At 34.0% G+C, this 17,252-nt stretch overlaps 1 protein-coding gene across 1 annotated transcript in view; it reads left to right on the forward strand.

The window, feature by feature from the left end:
• Window positions 1-2: 2 nt before the first annotated feature.
• The window catches only part of LOC106100333 (protein grainyhead), a gene marked incomplete at its 5' end in the record, with an annotated part of 89,114 nt that continues 71,864 nt past the window's right edge, over window positions 3-17,252 (forward strand). The window contains one exon of the mRNA XM_013279157.1: window positions 3-124. Coding sequence (XP_013134611.1) covers window positions 3-124 — 122 coding nt within the window. The remainder of the gene's footprint in view (window positions 125-17,252) is intronic.

Raw genomic sequence — 17,252 nt, forward strand, 5'->3', positions numbered from 1 at the left:
GCGGCGGCGGCCAGCTCGTGGACGGCGGTGTATCTGTGGTGGTGGGCGCGCCCGGCCAAGGCACAGTGCTCGTTCTCGCCGATCACGTTGTCGATGAATTGGGACAAGTTATCACAATACCCAGGTAATTTATTGCACTTTTACTCAGTATTTTGAACTTAAACTTACTATAGACATGTACTAAAAACTGCTAGCGCCGTAAAATCGTGTCAATTTAATAAAAATTTCGAATACGTATCTATGCGTATGTTATTAAGCTGCCTTCAAGTTTATCGCCTCCGCATAATTTATGATACATATTATGCCGACAAAAAATAGTGGTATCAGATATCTACAGCTTTATGATTGGAATTTCCATTAGGAACATTTAAAACTTGTCGAAATCCAAGTATGTTTTTGAATTTCTGCATGGTAACAAAAATAATCTAATCTAATCTAACTATTATAACTAATATTATAAATGTGAAAGTTTAGATGGATGGATGGATGAATGGATGGATGAATGGATGGATGGAAAGATTTTTGTTAGAGTTTGTAGCCTAAACGATTTAACGGATTTCGGTGAAATTTGGTACAGATGTAGAGGATAGCCCGGAAGAACACATAGGCTACTAGCTTTTGTTTTTTTTTTAATTCGACGCGGACGGAGTCGCGGGCAACAGCTAGTCATCTAATAAACTCATTATTGTCTTCCGACAATGTAATTGAACAGTTTAATTTACGTTTTGAAATTTTTACTACAAGTTAACGATAGGACGTACAATTTAGACAGCAGTGCAACGAGCTGGTTATATGTATTTAGCGTGGTGATGATAAAACGTCTAGTCGATACTTAATCGGAGGCGAGTATTAATTTGGTACTGCGTTGGCACCTCATCGGATCGGTTTGCATTGTTAGAAACAATGGATTGTTTGTGCAAGCGAGCGTTGTGCGTGGATGCGCGAGCGAGGAGGTCCAGCCAGGGCGCGCAGGGTAACGGTCGCGAGGCGCGCTAGGAGCGGCTGAGCCGAGTGGCCCGTGTGGGCGGAGCGACGGGTTTACCTTGAACTTGCCGCGAGAGCGTCCGCGTCGGCAACGATCACACTCTGATGCTGCGCCGTTCGCCCAATAAATATGCTCACAATTTATGATTATGATATTCATAGTCCGTCGAACTTGTTCGTGTAGACATGGTTCATTTAACATTGTTTAAAAACATCACAAAGTTGTCGAGCGTTGTTGTAATAAAAAATTAGAAGATTTGTATCTGTTAACGAGTTTTATCCACATTTGACTTTTTAACGTTCTTTTGAATTATTAAGATTACCACTTTAATTTACTAACTAAACTATTATATTTTAATTATTTTGATATAGCGTATATTTGATGTTGCCTATATTGACCTCCGCGGACAATGATGATCTAACGTCTGCTATTTTTAGGAATTGACGGCAAATGACGAGAAGTTTAACGTATTCAGCGCTGCTTCGCGTTACTCACGACGACACGTTCTCGTCTACTTGCTTATATTTAAGCTTAACATACTAGTTAAGAGCCATTAAACTAAACACAGCAAAAACACGTCATGTGCATGTCATTCATAATGCATGCTAGAGCGTCTCTCGATATTGCGACTACAAGTTAATGCAAAATTAAGATTTTATTGGTCATAGTTTCAAAATCAAATAAAACAATCGAATTGTAATGATTGGCTTGTGTTACTAATTAAAAGTTTACTAAAATGGTAATAAGATAGTGTATTTGTAGTTGTACATATCTTATAGGTATAGTAGGAGAGTGACACTATCGTAGTGTATCTTATTATAATAATTATGTGCCCTCGTATGTATGCAGTTTACAGAAACATTTTTTGTATATTGATAGGGCATGCCTTTTTATTATTTTTTCTCCAAGGTACTGATAAAAGTGTATATAAGGATATAAAAATAATGAAAAACGAGTAAAAATAAATAAGCTCGATATGGCTCGGTACCTACCAGTCCTGTGATAAAAACTCGGCTGAATCGTTTAGGTCGCGGCGAGAGGCTGCGGGCAGCGGGCCTCACCCGCCGCCGCCGCCGCGCCGCGCCTCCAACACTTTAATGACGACTTTTTGTTGCGCCGTGGTACACGCCTCAAGCGCTCACCGACTATTTTCTTTTTACCGAAATAATAACTCGTTGAATCTAACATTAAATGATATGTTTATATTGCTAAGTTTTGTTTTTCATGATTACCAAAAAATTTTAATAACATATAGAATTATTAATACCGCAATTAATGTAAATAAACACTAATAGCAAATTTAGGATTTATATTTTTAACTTAATAACTATGATATATCTAGGATTAAGTACGTTTCTCCCACAGTTTTAATATTAAAACCATTGGGCAGACCACTACTGGTATAGTGTCGCTGAATCTCTTGACTTGCGGCGAGTCCGCAAGGCGACAGCCTGCGCCCTGCCCCGCGCCCCCCCGCCTGCCCCTGCTCCGGCGCAGTCTTATTTTATTGCCTTATACTCGTTGCTGCGAGCCCTCGAGATGATCTTAGCATCGCTTGCGTTCTCGCCCAAATCATTATTTAATGTATAATTATTTGCCCGGTAAATAATTTTGGGGAGTCATAACAGTTATGTAGACATTTTATAAGGTCCTTTTCATTTTGGCGAGAATTAAAGTAAGATTTCACATTCTTCGTAAAACGTTTACGATTCCACAAGAGGCATTTCGAGGACCCTAAAATTATCCTCTCACTTTAACAACGAGAGACGACTGCGTTCTAAAAATTATAACATTGTAATCCTTTTCCCATGAACGAATAATAAAAACATTTGCAAGACATAAACACAAATTTAAAATAATCATAATGGGAACAAAATAACTAAAAATAGGGTCAACAAACTCGAGAAGGCGGGAGGCATTAAAGCCCAAAGTAAAAGACATCAACGGGATCTCGGTTACTCCTGTAGCGACTTGCAGGCTGATGACGTCATTTTGAAATTAACGACTTCTGATAAAAAAAATAAGGATTTTGATCGAGTAAAACGAGTTTCTTACGTATTTTAATATTTTGCACATCACTAAAAAGTGTATGCTTCTGCTTTTAATCAAAGTTATCTCAGTATAAACAGTGACCGCACGTAAAAAATACAAAGATCAGTGTGTCCTTTAAAAATTAACGATCATCCTTTCTACCTGTTGCCGCTGTCCGAGCGCAAATAAAAAACGGTTTCCCCCACGTAAAGGGTTCACTTCCCATTCTGTACAGAAACACACACATATACATACGCCCACACACTCGTACGTATATACCTCTGTGTGCCTTGCCTGAGCCACACTGATACATCGACGTAACATGGCTTCGATGCGGCAATGTCCGACAGAAATCTCTACGGGGGATAAAATTTCTTTCGAGCAAGATGATAATAACATGGATCTGACGTTTTACCAAAAAAAAATATCATAGTATCGAAATATTTACTTACCTGTGTTATAAATATTTGTAGTTAACTTATATTAATTTAGTAGCCAGTTTTAATATTTGTTATGCCAGCTTTCGTGCAATTTTATATTTACTTAAAACGAAGGGCCTTTATGCAATTATTATTAAAGGCAGGTTCACCACAGAGGTCGAGCTTTCGCATATTTTTTATCTGGTATCGGAAACGCTATGAACAGATCCCTTGAACACCAAGGAGTAGGCAGGTCTTCCCTTTTTTTGTAAGTGAACAACCACAAGAGCAAATCCATTATAGGGTTTTATTATCTTACATCGAGGCTCGGAATTGTAAGACATCACCATTTTATAGGACGGTTCCTTCATATGTTTTCAATTAAAAAGGGTTTCTATTGAGCATTAAAATAAGATTGAAAATGAAAGTAGCAGATGATATGTGGGTATTCATTATTCATAGAGATACGCAACTTTTTGTGACGTTTGGGGATTTCTTTGTGGCGAGATTATGTTTAGAATTTTTCCTAGTGGCCAGTATGATAGCTGCGATACACGAATTATTAGTTTTTTATAATTAAAATTATATTACTCAACTCATATGAAGGCCGTGATAGTTTCAGTCGTTTAAATTTTTACGAGTAAAGTTTGTAAAATCGAAAATTAAGAAGATTTTCCTTATTTCATACGGAAGTATAAGCAAGAGAAGCATAAAGCATTTTATAAAGAAATCTTAAGCTGTAAGACACAAATGTTTTTCAATTTTGGCAAAACGATCTTGAATTGGTCAATTTGATTTAATACTTAGCCTCGTACAATAAACTAACAGTTAACGAACACAGCGAGGCGATGCAAGGTCATGGATAAGATACTTTTCCTGTGTTGTTGTTTTAAATATTAAATTATGTGAATTTTGTATTGTTGCTGCACCATTGTATTTTTTTACATCCATGACTGTATCTAAAACTTTAAATAACATCTCACTCATTCTCTTTGGAAAACCTGAGATAACAACATTACAATTACGGCAGAGGATTTTTTCAGATATGTTAACAATTATTAGTTTTCCGTTTTAATTTACATGTAAATTAGTCGCATGAACGTTGTTAATAAAGCTGTATAAAATTGTAACGTATCTAATTATTTAGGTAAGCAAGTTAGTAGATTTTAAAGTTCAAGGTACGAGTAAAAAGATTACGGAAGGAAAATATAAAAAGTCAAAATGCTAAGTTATGCATAGTTGAAGTCGAATGTAGACTAGCTTCTGTCTAATTTTATAAACTAACCGTTACCGCAACGACGACTTAAATTATACAAGAAAGATAAACTTAATTTAAAAAAACAATACGCATTTAAAATTATTTTTAATCGTTAACCTTGTTGTGTATTACAGTTTTAATGTTTTATTTAATAAAAATACTTTTTAAATGTAAACGTAAATGTCAAACGGGTAAATTTTTTGAAGGCCACGTAAAAATTAAATAACTTAAATATAGAACACATTTATTGGTTTCTTTAACGTTTATCTTATGACACAATTAATCAATTATTTTACTTAAATGTTTCTACTTAGAATAAACCCTACCTTTTTTTTAAAGGACACAATTAGTTATTACTAATGAAAGGCAATATTAGACGCAGCGCATTCCTTCTCAATATTCATTTAGATTTGACGATAGAAGACGGTAGATTTTCTTCTACATACTTAAGACTTATTAAGTTTGTTTGGTACAGAGCTTTAGTTTAATTTTGACGCTAGTTTAAATCAATATTATTCAATATCTATCTCATTTAATTTCAAACTTTATTTCTATTCTAATTTTTATTGTAATCTTTCATCAGACCACTTAAAGATTTCAAAATCATTAACCAACTTAAATAGATAGGTATCTGTAATCGTTGAATCGTAAAATCGGAGAAACTGTTTATTCATCACATTGACATCGACTGGCCGCGCACACATGTGTCTTTTATTGCGTGTGTGTATTGTATACTGTAGCTTATTAGTGTGATAAAGACAGATACCTCAGTGATCATTTGTGCGACAGAGAGGCAAACATAACTTCGACAAGGCTAGCTTCGCCTTATAAGTAAATATCAACGTACGATTTAATTAAGTTGATTCGTTACAAACTTTAAATTATAATAAATATCGAGACTTAAATTTAATATGATTCAGATCAATATTCATTAGTTTTTTACAAATCAATTGTAATAAACTCTTGACGTATGTACTTGCCGAGCATAATGTGGATAAAAACGGAAATTGTGATTTTCTCATGTTTGAATTTAAAGCATAGTTGCTTATTTAGTAAATACCAATAGAAATTTAACGAAACATTTTAACACATTTATTTAAATGATAAAGTTTATTATTTTCAAGTTAATAAAAAAATGAGAAATGTGAGTATTTTAGTATACCTTTGATAAATCCATTATAATAAAATATGCGGCGAATGATGCTTTTAACAGACACTAGAAATAGATATCAATAGCTGGGTGACGTTACACCTTCGACCTTTAGCTGTGACATTTCGTCAAACATAATTAGGAGACAATAAAACATTAATGAGTTTTGGGGTCCATGCGTTTAAGGCTGTACATTCACTCGCGTGCGTACCTGCGTGTCGGTCGTAGCGGGGTGCGCTCGGGGCCCGAAAACGACGATATTGCCTCAAGCTCCGAGCTGCGAGCTGCCTACTGCGGGCAAGCAGTGCGGCACAAGGGCGCGCCTCTCACTCGCGTCACGCGAATGTTTTTCGGATGCCGATATAATTATTTCACTCAATCGATATCTACCACGATTCATATCACAATGAATTTATTCTTTTCCTTATTTGATTCCAAAAACGAAATAGTGCATGGCAGTCGGTCGTTTAATGAATGCGAATCTTGTTTTTGCTTTGTTCTTATTCCATTTATGTATCTTTTAATTTCGCAGCGGACAGGTTACCGCTGTGCAGTTATGTCTCATACGCACAAGAAGGCTTTATAATTGTCTTTAATTAAACTTAAGCAAAGATAAGCTCTCACACGCATACGATCTCAGTGGTATGAAGAATTTTTTAGATATTATGTTAATAACAGAGGCGTAGCAAAGTCCGGCAAAAAATAAGATGTTAGTAATATAAATTTTATAACTGTATAAGTAAAGGAAAATCGTTTCGTTGCTTTCTGTTATTCGATATATAAGTACATTTTCAATAGTGCTTTGTTATTAACTCTAATACATATATCCTCAACTTTTGATGTAATTTTTGCAAACTACATGACGGAATTTATACACGCTTTTTATATCAATTCTGGATAAACTTATTTTCGCTTTACAACCTATTGAATAGGAGGTTTTTCTTGAATCTGAAGAATTTGCTCGCTGTACTCTATCGCAGTTCTTCGAAAAAAGAATGACTGTAAGGGGCGAGGTGGAAGCGTTTTTGCGCGGTGCGAGTGCCGGGCGCGCCGCTCGCTACGTACAAGGAATCGCTCCGCCACGTCTCCGCTGCGCTGCGATGTAAATGATCCTCTTGAATAATGTATCCCATTCTTGGTCAACTCTTCTACCATCTTATATGGTACACGGCATCTAACCGTTACCTTCAACTGCTTTATATCTACATAAGATTGCTAAGAAATACGCTAATTGCCAAAGCGGTTGGTAGTTTCTTTTCATTTCTTATGCCCATCATTAGGCTAGAATATGTTCATATGACTACCTTCGATGATAACATCAAAGTTATGGAAAACGTTCGCTGAACGAGTAATCAAAGCACCGTCCGTCCAACTCTGATTTATTACCGTCGCTTCCTAAAGAATTCATACTCGCCTTAGTTGCCTTTTATGGCACATTAATAAGTGGTTAGTAAGAAATACCAATAAGTGTTGAATTCATGACTTTATTTCTTCACGTCATAGCACATGTCAGCGTTAATGTCCTTCCAAATTGTTAAAACTATTAAGTACGATATACAAAACAATGTAACAGTAATGAATACTGTAAAAGGAAAATGTCTGTTATTGTTAAGCATTACCGACGAGATTGATGATTCATTGTTGCCATTAAGAATTAAATAGCTGCGGAATTAACATTCCGCTGCAGAGACACCGCGGTATGAAGTCACAAAAACCACAAAAGATAAACGAATGCTGATATTTACTTAGTACGCACCAAGTTGCTTTAATTAAATCTTTGTTATGTTTTTTTGATACTGAACTACTTTGTTACAATAATCGTTTTTAAACTAAGTACAGTGTATAATTTTAAAATGCACAACAAAATTTTCATTTTTTTTAATAGTTTTGCGTACAAAAACAGTGTGGAACTACACTCGGACAACAATAATGTAGCAAGGGTTCACTGTGAATGTAATCCAGCATATTGTATAATTTAACACGAGAGCTGGAAGTTTGTGGCGCGTTGCTGCAAACTAAACGGTCTATGATCTCAGCGTGTCGCTATTCGGTGCTAGCGCTTTAATGCTATCGACCTAAAGTAGGCACTTTATACTTATATATAGAGACTATTCGCATAAAATCAAATCGCGCAGTAGATATGTACGAGCCAACAGCGCGGTTGAATATCACCGATGTATTACATACAGTGAGACAGCACGGAATGGCATTGGACACGAATGATAATGAACTCTATGAAAATTGTTTCAAGTGTGATTTTCGTGGCGTGGTGTGGTGCGAGGCGCGCGAGCGGGTCACGACTGACGCGCACGCGCGTTCGTGACCTTGCCTGTGCGCCGCGCAGAGGTCGCACTCTTGTGCTGATGCGCTCTCGCAACGCCAAGCTTTCCTTAGCCTTAGACACAATACCAGAGGTCGATGTATCTATTCCCTCATTGAACATACACTAGGTTACAAATAGAATTACTACCTTATGTCTAAACGATATCAAAGTTTATTATTTAACGCTGTTTTTCCATGGAAAAGTCAAAAACTTTAAAAATACCTCATCTTTTAGTACAAGTTTTTGTTGATTAATAACAACAAAAGCTCCGAGTGATGATTAAACAATGTTTTCATTAGTGAAATTAACACTGTTTGGTTATCCAAAGCACACGTCTTCACCACATATTGGATTATCTTTATTATGTAACACATTATGTTCATTAGGTTCGATATCTGAATTTGTTCTTGATCATATTCAAGACATAGTTTAAACTTCGGTTAGTACTTGTTAAGAATCATCAAAAAGCTACTTAGCATTCTCCGGTGGAACACATATAAAGTTCAAGAGCAAAGTAACTGTTGCAAAATAAGACTTACTAAGTTGTAATAAGTTCTACACACGTATAGTAAACCGTGCATTCGAGCAAACGCTCGTGACTAATCGTACCAGACGTACGTCTCCGCATTGATCGATGGCGCTGCGGCGTTTGTCGGAACAACTGTCTGCAAATTAAATGAGAAAATTTAACAGTCATAATGTACAATTTCTCTTACTAGTAGATACTGTGTCGGACTGCAGTATTTATGTCTGTAGTTTAAGTACCGTGGAGACAGATTAACACCCGTAATAAGGTGAAAAGGCGGCGAGGAATGAGAAATGCCGCCATAACAGGGCGTCGGAGACTTTTTCCGGTAGTCTGTCGTTCCGGCTAAGGTATTTCTTGTTAAAGTTAAATATTTAAAACTATATAAAAACTGTTTCGATATTTAAAATTCTAATGCCGCATATAAAAAACGTTCGCGCCACTCCTAGTTGACAATTTAATCCAATATGCGTCAGTGTTCTGATTTAATTTACAAAATGTGATAGACAAATGCACGTGTTAAATAATAAATTGGGTTCTCACAGGAAAATAATTCGAATGATTCTCTAATTCACTAATTCACTAATTATTTAAGTAAACTAGAGTACTAAATACAAAATGGATCGCAGGTATTTTGTTTAACTTATCCGATATTTGTTGTCATGACAACATCATTGTCTTATTATTCTGTTTGCAAATAGTTTACTTGATCGTGAAGTAAACGCGCTTTCAGGAATAATGATTAAGTTAACTTACAAAAAACTCTGTGGTTCGCTAATTTTATTTAAAAACTATGGTAATAATCTCAGTGAATTATGAAAAAATCCACTTCACAGTCCTTACTTGGTCAAAAGCTGCAATAAGGCCACAGATGGCGTTGTTCCATGGCTGTCTTCAGTTTGTAAATGCTAATGTTTGCCATTACACGCGGCACACCAATTTGTACCATCGCCACGTAGGGGACTAAAGAGGGTGTATTTTTTTCATTGTCTATAAGCGGCATTCTGCTTCTTCCAGATTCGGAAATGAACATTTGTATGGTTAAAATAAAACATATACTTGCAAGTCCATGAATAGCATTGATGAACGACAGGGAATCGTAAAGCTACAAAAAGATTGTACTCATTACGATTTCTTAATGACACAAAACATAGATGAAAAAAAAAAACAAAAACTACGTATAATTAACACTATACATTAAAATAAAACCAGTCAAGGGAGCCTTGTAATTAAGCGTTTTGTGTACGATCGTAACAACAATATTAAAATCATTAATGAAATACATTTTGAAGAAATAAAAATATTCGTGAAGGAAAATATTATGAGAAAATTGAATATAAAGTTACACCAGAAACTACATATTTTATACATATTAAATAATAATTAAATCAGATAAGAGTTAAAGCAAAATGTCTCTTAAGATATGGCAAACCTTTCAAATAGTTATCAGCGTGGATATTTATCATATATTATTTTATGACAGATTAATGATCAGGTCAAGTATGAATAATTCACGGGCACAGCACAATGCGGCATTAATATTTATGTGAAATGTATTTAAATAAATAAAATTCCTGGTTTGAAATTATCACTTTGTTTCATATGTTTATAATATTATAATTGAGTACAATGTTGATAGTCTGAGATAAATTGACATGTTTGCCTGTAAACGTTCGATCAAGGAACACCACGCCTTCTTATAATATTTCTTCTGTGATTTATGATTATAGTTTGCCTTCATAAGTATTTTTCCCTTGTAACATTTGGTTATCATACAAATTTAAAATATCACACAGAGTAATGAAATTAGATTAAAAATATTAACACCGACAAGTCCGTAAATGGTTTCATGCCTTTATAATATAAGTATATATGCAGAACACAATTTGAATACCACGAAACATTTCGATATTTCATTTTATGATTTTACGTCAGAGTTGCAAAGTGCTTAGAAAAGACTTAAACGCGTCAGTTGCGATTTTGAATTAAACATAAAATGTGTTCAATATAACAGCCTAAAAGATTAAAAGTTTATTCCTTATACTCATTCGTGATGCAAAGTTTATTACAATACAACAAACAGCTTTTACTTTACTAAAAGCTTTAATATAAACCATTTTTGTTAGTTTTAGAGAAATATCCTTGAGGAAAATGGTTTTATTTCTTTGGTATTTATGGACCGCTCATGTTGCGAAAAAATTGATAACACACTCATTAAGCAACTGTGCAAGAACATCACGATACTTATAAAATTCCATTCAATCGATTATTATGTGTAGCATTAATAAAGATAATTATAAAAAGGAGCTTGCAGGAAATATAAAAATTGGATAAGCTGTATTTATAGGTACAGCGTACGATTATAAGGTACAGGACCGCTTTACGACTCTTACATACCAACATATGTATAATGTTAGCTTCAAACACTATATGACATCTTCCAACTTCAATGGATTAAAATGACTATTTTACATATAAATTGTAGTATTGAGATTTTCGCACTATTATAGGTATTTTCTTATGCACATTCTAGACTAGACTAATACAAGGGATTCGTCTACTTTGATTTCTTACTAAACATATTGTGTTATGTTTACATATTTATTTAAATATTTTATGTATGAAATTAAAATACATTGTTTATGATATTTGGTGCGACTGAAGCAGGTTCTTTAAATGAATCGTATTTTATTTTCTAACAATTACATTGTGGTTTATTATTATTTATTTTCATTATTCTTATAAGGTGTTTACAAATTAAAAGCTAAGAGTAAGCTAGAATATTTTATACGTGTTGCAAGAAATTTATGCAATTCAAAAACTGTTTTTTACTTTGCTAAAGTCTTAATGTGAGCTGATTAGATGAAAATCTTTTAAAAGAATCAGTTTTCTGATTATCGAAATATGAGGATAAACAAATTATATTAATTTAAGCGTTGTCAAGATTTCTGTTGGATAATAAAGGTACTAATTTTCAATACACGTATTATGTTAAAGTGTTTTGTTTTTGCAGCGTATTTAACTTTATGTAGTTTTGTGTAATACAGTGATTCTCAACCTTTTTTTTTGTTCCGGTACATATTTAACGATTCCAAAATTTGGCGGCAAACAAAGAAAAAAAATTAATTTACTTACTACAACATGCTGCATAAATAGTTTATGACAAAAGTATGCAAAATTTGGCGGCACACAAATGTGCCTCAGCAAAGTGCTTGAGAATCACTGGTGTAATAATTAAGCTAGAATTAAAGTTGTAAGATTGTAAGTAATGTATGTATTGAATTCGGTTAATCCATTTTTTTTGCTTCCCGTTCAAGCAAAGACAATATAAACTATACTTGTATTTTATATTAGAAGATAACTTTCATATTAAACATTGTTATAAATATCTTTAATTAATAATTTCAATTAAAAGTTTTAAAACAATAATACGGTAAACAAAATGATAATAAAAGCCATTGATGTTTAATTAGTCTACGTCCTCGAGCATTAAGTTTACTTGCAACTTTAAAAGGATAATCGACTAGCAAAATCTTACCATTTCCTTAGCATAATGAACAATATTAAGAAGTCCGCTAAGTGTAATTGGGGTCCGCGCCGCAAAGTACTCAGATTATGCGGCCGCATAATTACATATAATAGGCGACTTTTGCAACACACGCGTAGTCAGAATATTTTACTTCTTGGGACAGAAGTTTTGTAAGAGTGTCCAATTTAATATATAACCTGCATTATGTGATTAACTTAAACATTGCTTTCCTGGACCAAAGGCGCATGCCTACAATAAGATGACGGAAATGTATTCGGTCTGCCCTATCCGCTTATAAGAAACTTTTGTTATAGACAACTCTAAAATGGTTGCTTGTAAAACCGTGCCTATTCTCTAGTATTCATTACCTCCTACGGCCAAACCCAATACTAGACCTGATTTCATTTTTGTTAATCTAAGGAATTTGTAGTAAACATTTTAATGTAATAGCAATCAAATCTCTTATCGATCGTTTGGCGTGCAATTAAACCATTTTTAATCCCCTCCCATTCAAAGTAATTAAAACAAACTGCAGATCGATCTTAAGGATTGATTATTGGGTTTAGCTGGTAGTGATCCAAAACTAGTCGATAGTTTGAAAACTTCGTTATCATAGCAAAATCACACGCTTATATAATTTAGTATTGTATATTCAAGCTATTATATGGGTATTTGGTCATTATGTTAAGAAGCAAAAAACAACCTTGATTCAAATTGTGTTTTATTCAAATTTAATTGTATATTCATATCCATGTTTTCAAGATCAAATATCGTTGAGATTTTAGTATAGTTATGAAGACTCAAGACAAGACGTAACCTTCAAAATAATTGCATGCGAAATATTTTTTATTGCCAGTCTTATTACAAAAATAGTGAATATAATATTAAACACACGGTTTCTGTTTCGTTCGCGGTAAAAAATGTCGTTAAACATTTTTTCAAATGTGCAAACATAAAACCTCTTTTGCATTTTTCTTACCCGCGTTAATAGATGTCTCTGATGGTACACATTCGTCTTATGGTAATTTTGTTTGCTGCTAACAGGTGGCGCTTCTACGAGTTTGTTCTCAGCGGTTGATAAAATTAACGGAGCTTTTAAATATTAATTAAAGTTTATTAAAGTTATCCGATTTGTTGTCATTATGACTCTATTTAGCGAATAAACACTGCACATTATGTTATTAGATACGTTTTCTTAGTAGTTATCTTATCCATTGCGTTATTGACCTTAATCTTTGCAATTTATGGTCATTCGGTGCAGAACTGCCATAAAGGTATTATTGAAAATCGTAACTTAGTTCTATGTTTAAAGATAGTACGATTTCATTGCGATTTACATTTGGTGAATATGTAGTAAGGTTACAGTATTTCATTGGTTTTCATGTTCCTGAGCTTATTTCAATACTGACCTTTTATTAACATCATATAAATATACATATCATATTATCTAATTAGAATATTTAACAAAGAGTTTATTAACTTGAAAATTTTGAACAATTATGGCATCGATTCTAAACCCATTTAATATCAAAGCTGCCTGTTTTTTTTCCTGACATGCAATGAAAATTATATCCACTACGATAGTTAAAGTTTTAAATTCAATTTAAGGCTTATTACAGTAAATTATTATGTGCGTTTTTGTAAAGCTCTTAATTCATTTTCGCTGTCTGCTTTACTTCGATTTAAAAAAGATATGTTTAAAGTATGATAGTGTAAGGATAAACCTACTTAGCCGTTCATAATTTGTTGCATCATTAAATATGTGTAATATTGCAATATTTAGCTGACGCCAATGCAATCAGAATCGTCAATATTTATATAAAAATATATTGTAATGACAGATCGCAATATTGTTGATACTTTATAAGTTTTCCACATCACAAATGTTTATAGCCGGCCGTTTGGAGTACATACCGCCCTGGAGATAATATACAATCGACATTTACTTATCGTAATGAGAGTACGTGTGTAACCGTCGTTACGAAAAAGGCGATGAATTTACTCTCAATTCTTTCGCGGTAGTGCCCAATGGAGAAGCGGTAATAATACTCGTCGCGAGATTGCTAGTACAGTCACGTTCGCATTGTTCGTGCGCGCCAGATAAAAAAGTTCACGGAGTACTAATAATTAGTTTCAGTCCCTATACAGAGCGAATTCGCGAAACAAGAAGCTTAATTAGTACTCATAAACCTTCAGGGCTAGATGGGGAGATAGGAGCATTTTATCGATCATAACTTAGTCGCTGGGCGGAGCAATGGTGCGCGGCAGGCGATTATACCATGTTGTAAAGTTATTTGTCCATTTAATGCCATACCTCTTGCGTCGATTGATATTACAGGAAGCTTTTAGTATACGCCGATATGGAAATTTAAAATTGAATGAAAACCATTTTTGTAGCAGTTCTTTGTTTCTTCTGCAACTATATGCAATACAAAAATTGAATCATATGTATTATTACATGTTCATATTATGTTTAATTAGAGCTAAAATAAACAGGTCCGTATTTCGACAGAGACGTATTTGAGTAAATGTACATATGAACGTGTACATGACTAATTTATGCCGGACATTCTCGATTGTAATTAATGTGACATAATGTTTGACATGAATACTTACGCTAAAACCAATAGATAATATTTCGAAACGGCTCGCCGGCTGTAAACACGCCGACACAGCGGACACGGCCGCTTAGCTCACTGCCTCGGCTCCAGTTAGCTGACCTCGGGACGAATTCTGATACAAAACATACACTTGATTTAAATTATATCTATTAATTTGTCTGGAATAAATCTAGGAATCATTTTAGGTAACGAAATACTTCATCACCAGCTCACTATACGTCCCCACCGAGGGGCTCGGAGCCTACCCTAATACGGGGTGACTAGGCCATAGTCAACCACGCTGGCCAAGTGCGGGTTGGTTGACTTCACACATATCTTTGAATTTCTTCGCCGATATGTGCAGGTTGCATCACGATGTTTTCCTTCACCGTAAGAACATCGGGTAAATTATGTACATATGAAAATTCGAAAAATCGAAAATCACATTGGTACACGGCGGCGGGATTCGAACCCAAGACCTGTGGATTACAAGTCAAGTGTTCAAACCACTGAGCCACCGACGCTCCCGAAATACTTAAACAAATGTAATTATGTCATTTGGAGTAAAAGATATTCAATTTATGTTTATGACACTCTGCGCCTCAAAGATAGTTCTTTCCATACATTGTAACCGTGATTTATAATAGGTATTAAAATAGTTGTTTTGTGTTGTACAAAATTCTTTTTACAGGTGCGTTCTCACTCTCGGTGGCTGATAATTAAGTATGTAAAATAGTTACAATAACATTGAAGCTTTTTGTTATACTTACCTCACATAATCTTTATTAAACATTATTAATTTAGTATTGCCGATTTATGTAATGATCGGAAGTGCTTAATAACAACTTCAGAATCATTATGACGTTGATCAAATAATAATTTGCTACAACTTTTGTAATTTTCAAGTATCTTAGACAGTTCTGATGCAGAATATAATGTTAACCATATTTTGCGTTTTGTGATGTAAATATTTTTTGTTTAATCTCATACTTACGGTAAGATTAATTGCTATACATCAATTCATTTTTAACAGTCTCACAATATAGCCCTTGTAAATATTAAATATCGTATGTATTTCATACATAGACAGAGTTTTCATTAAGCTTTTGAATATTTCAATTTACGCCACAACATAGTAGGGAATTTTTTTAAAAAATATCTTTGGTTTTATTCTTCGTAAAATAATACATCAAAGTTTAAAGAAAATAGTAATAGTATTTGCTTATGTCTTACTTGCATTTAGAACAATCCGCTTTGACTTTCGTATGTGGTATATTTCAAACGAACCCGCAAAACATTCATGCGCTCTTGTTTTTTGGGAATGATAACATTTTCTAAATTCCAAAGATAAGCGGCAGTAGTTTGCATTCTTGTTTCTAAGAAAATTTAGATTCTTGATACAAGTTAAATGTTAGACACTTCGCTATGTAACGCGGACAATTTTCTTTGACCCTCGGCGACGACTTGCACGAATATAAATTACATAGTAAAGAATACGGCGGTATCGCGGTGGCATCTGTCCGTATAATATTGCGATAGCCATTATGAACGCACCGTATCGTCTTCAAAGTGCCTCGTAAACGTGTTACACGGCTACTAGAAATGTAATTTAGCGGTACCGAGAAAGAAACCTTGATTATCATCAGATGAATGAACCTGTGTTAGTACACTGTCACACATTTTTTTCTGGTTAAGGTGTTCTGGAAACTTATCTCCTGAATCATTATGCTTGTCGGTAACTGTTCGCTGTTAATGCCTTTTTTTCTTAAATTTCTCGCATAAAGATTTAGCACGCGATTTGTTATAAAAATATTGAAAATTTCGGTTACATTTTTTGTTATGCAGAAGTAAGAAAAGTTATCAAGAGCTTTATTAGTTTTTATTAGCTTTATTAGTATAGTAAGAATTAATAGTGTTTTTTATTTATGTTTGTTACAAATACACTTTATTAATTCATTTTAAGTCAGCGATACGAATTGCGAATCAATTTATGTACAGCTTTATGTATGTACCTACAGCAGGTAATTAAGATCCTTTCCGTATGCGTCGTTACCTATAACATTTCATAATGGCACGGATTTTTATCGATTGTTTTCTTCCTTTTATAACTTCTAGATTGGTAAACAGTTTTTTATTGACAAACATCTTAATTTTTTCTTGTCGTAGACAGGTTGTACATTCTCAATAAATAAGTAAGCTCTCAAACTTCACACATATGAAAGCGTTTAATAAAACGAAATATTAATGCTCGTTTGCTAACTCTATGGCAAACTTATAAGACAATAATGTGAACAAAGAACAAAAACATCTTTGTATTTTCTTTGTTTTGTATAAATAAAAAGACACAGATAAAAATATAACAAATGGGAGCATTCTGTTAATATTTATATCATTCATGTAGGTTGAATCCGCAATCGAGTGCCGCAGAACA

The sequence above is a fragment of the Papilio polytes genome, unplaced genomic scaffold (genome assembly GCF_000836215.1).
Source record: "Papilio polytes unplaced genomic scaffold, Ppol_1.0 DF824047.1, whole genome shotgun sequence".
In the NCBI taxonomy this organism is placed as follows: domain Eukaryota; kingdom Metazoa; phylum Arthropoda; class Insecta; order Lepidoptera; family Papilionidae; genus Papilio; species Papilio polytes.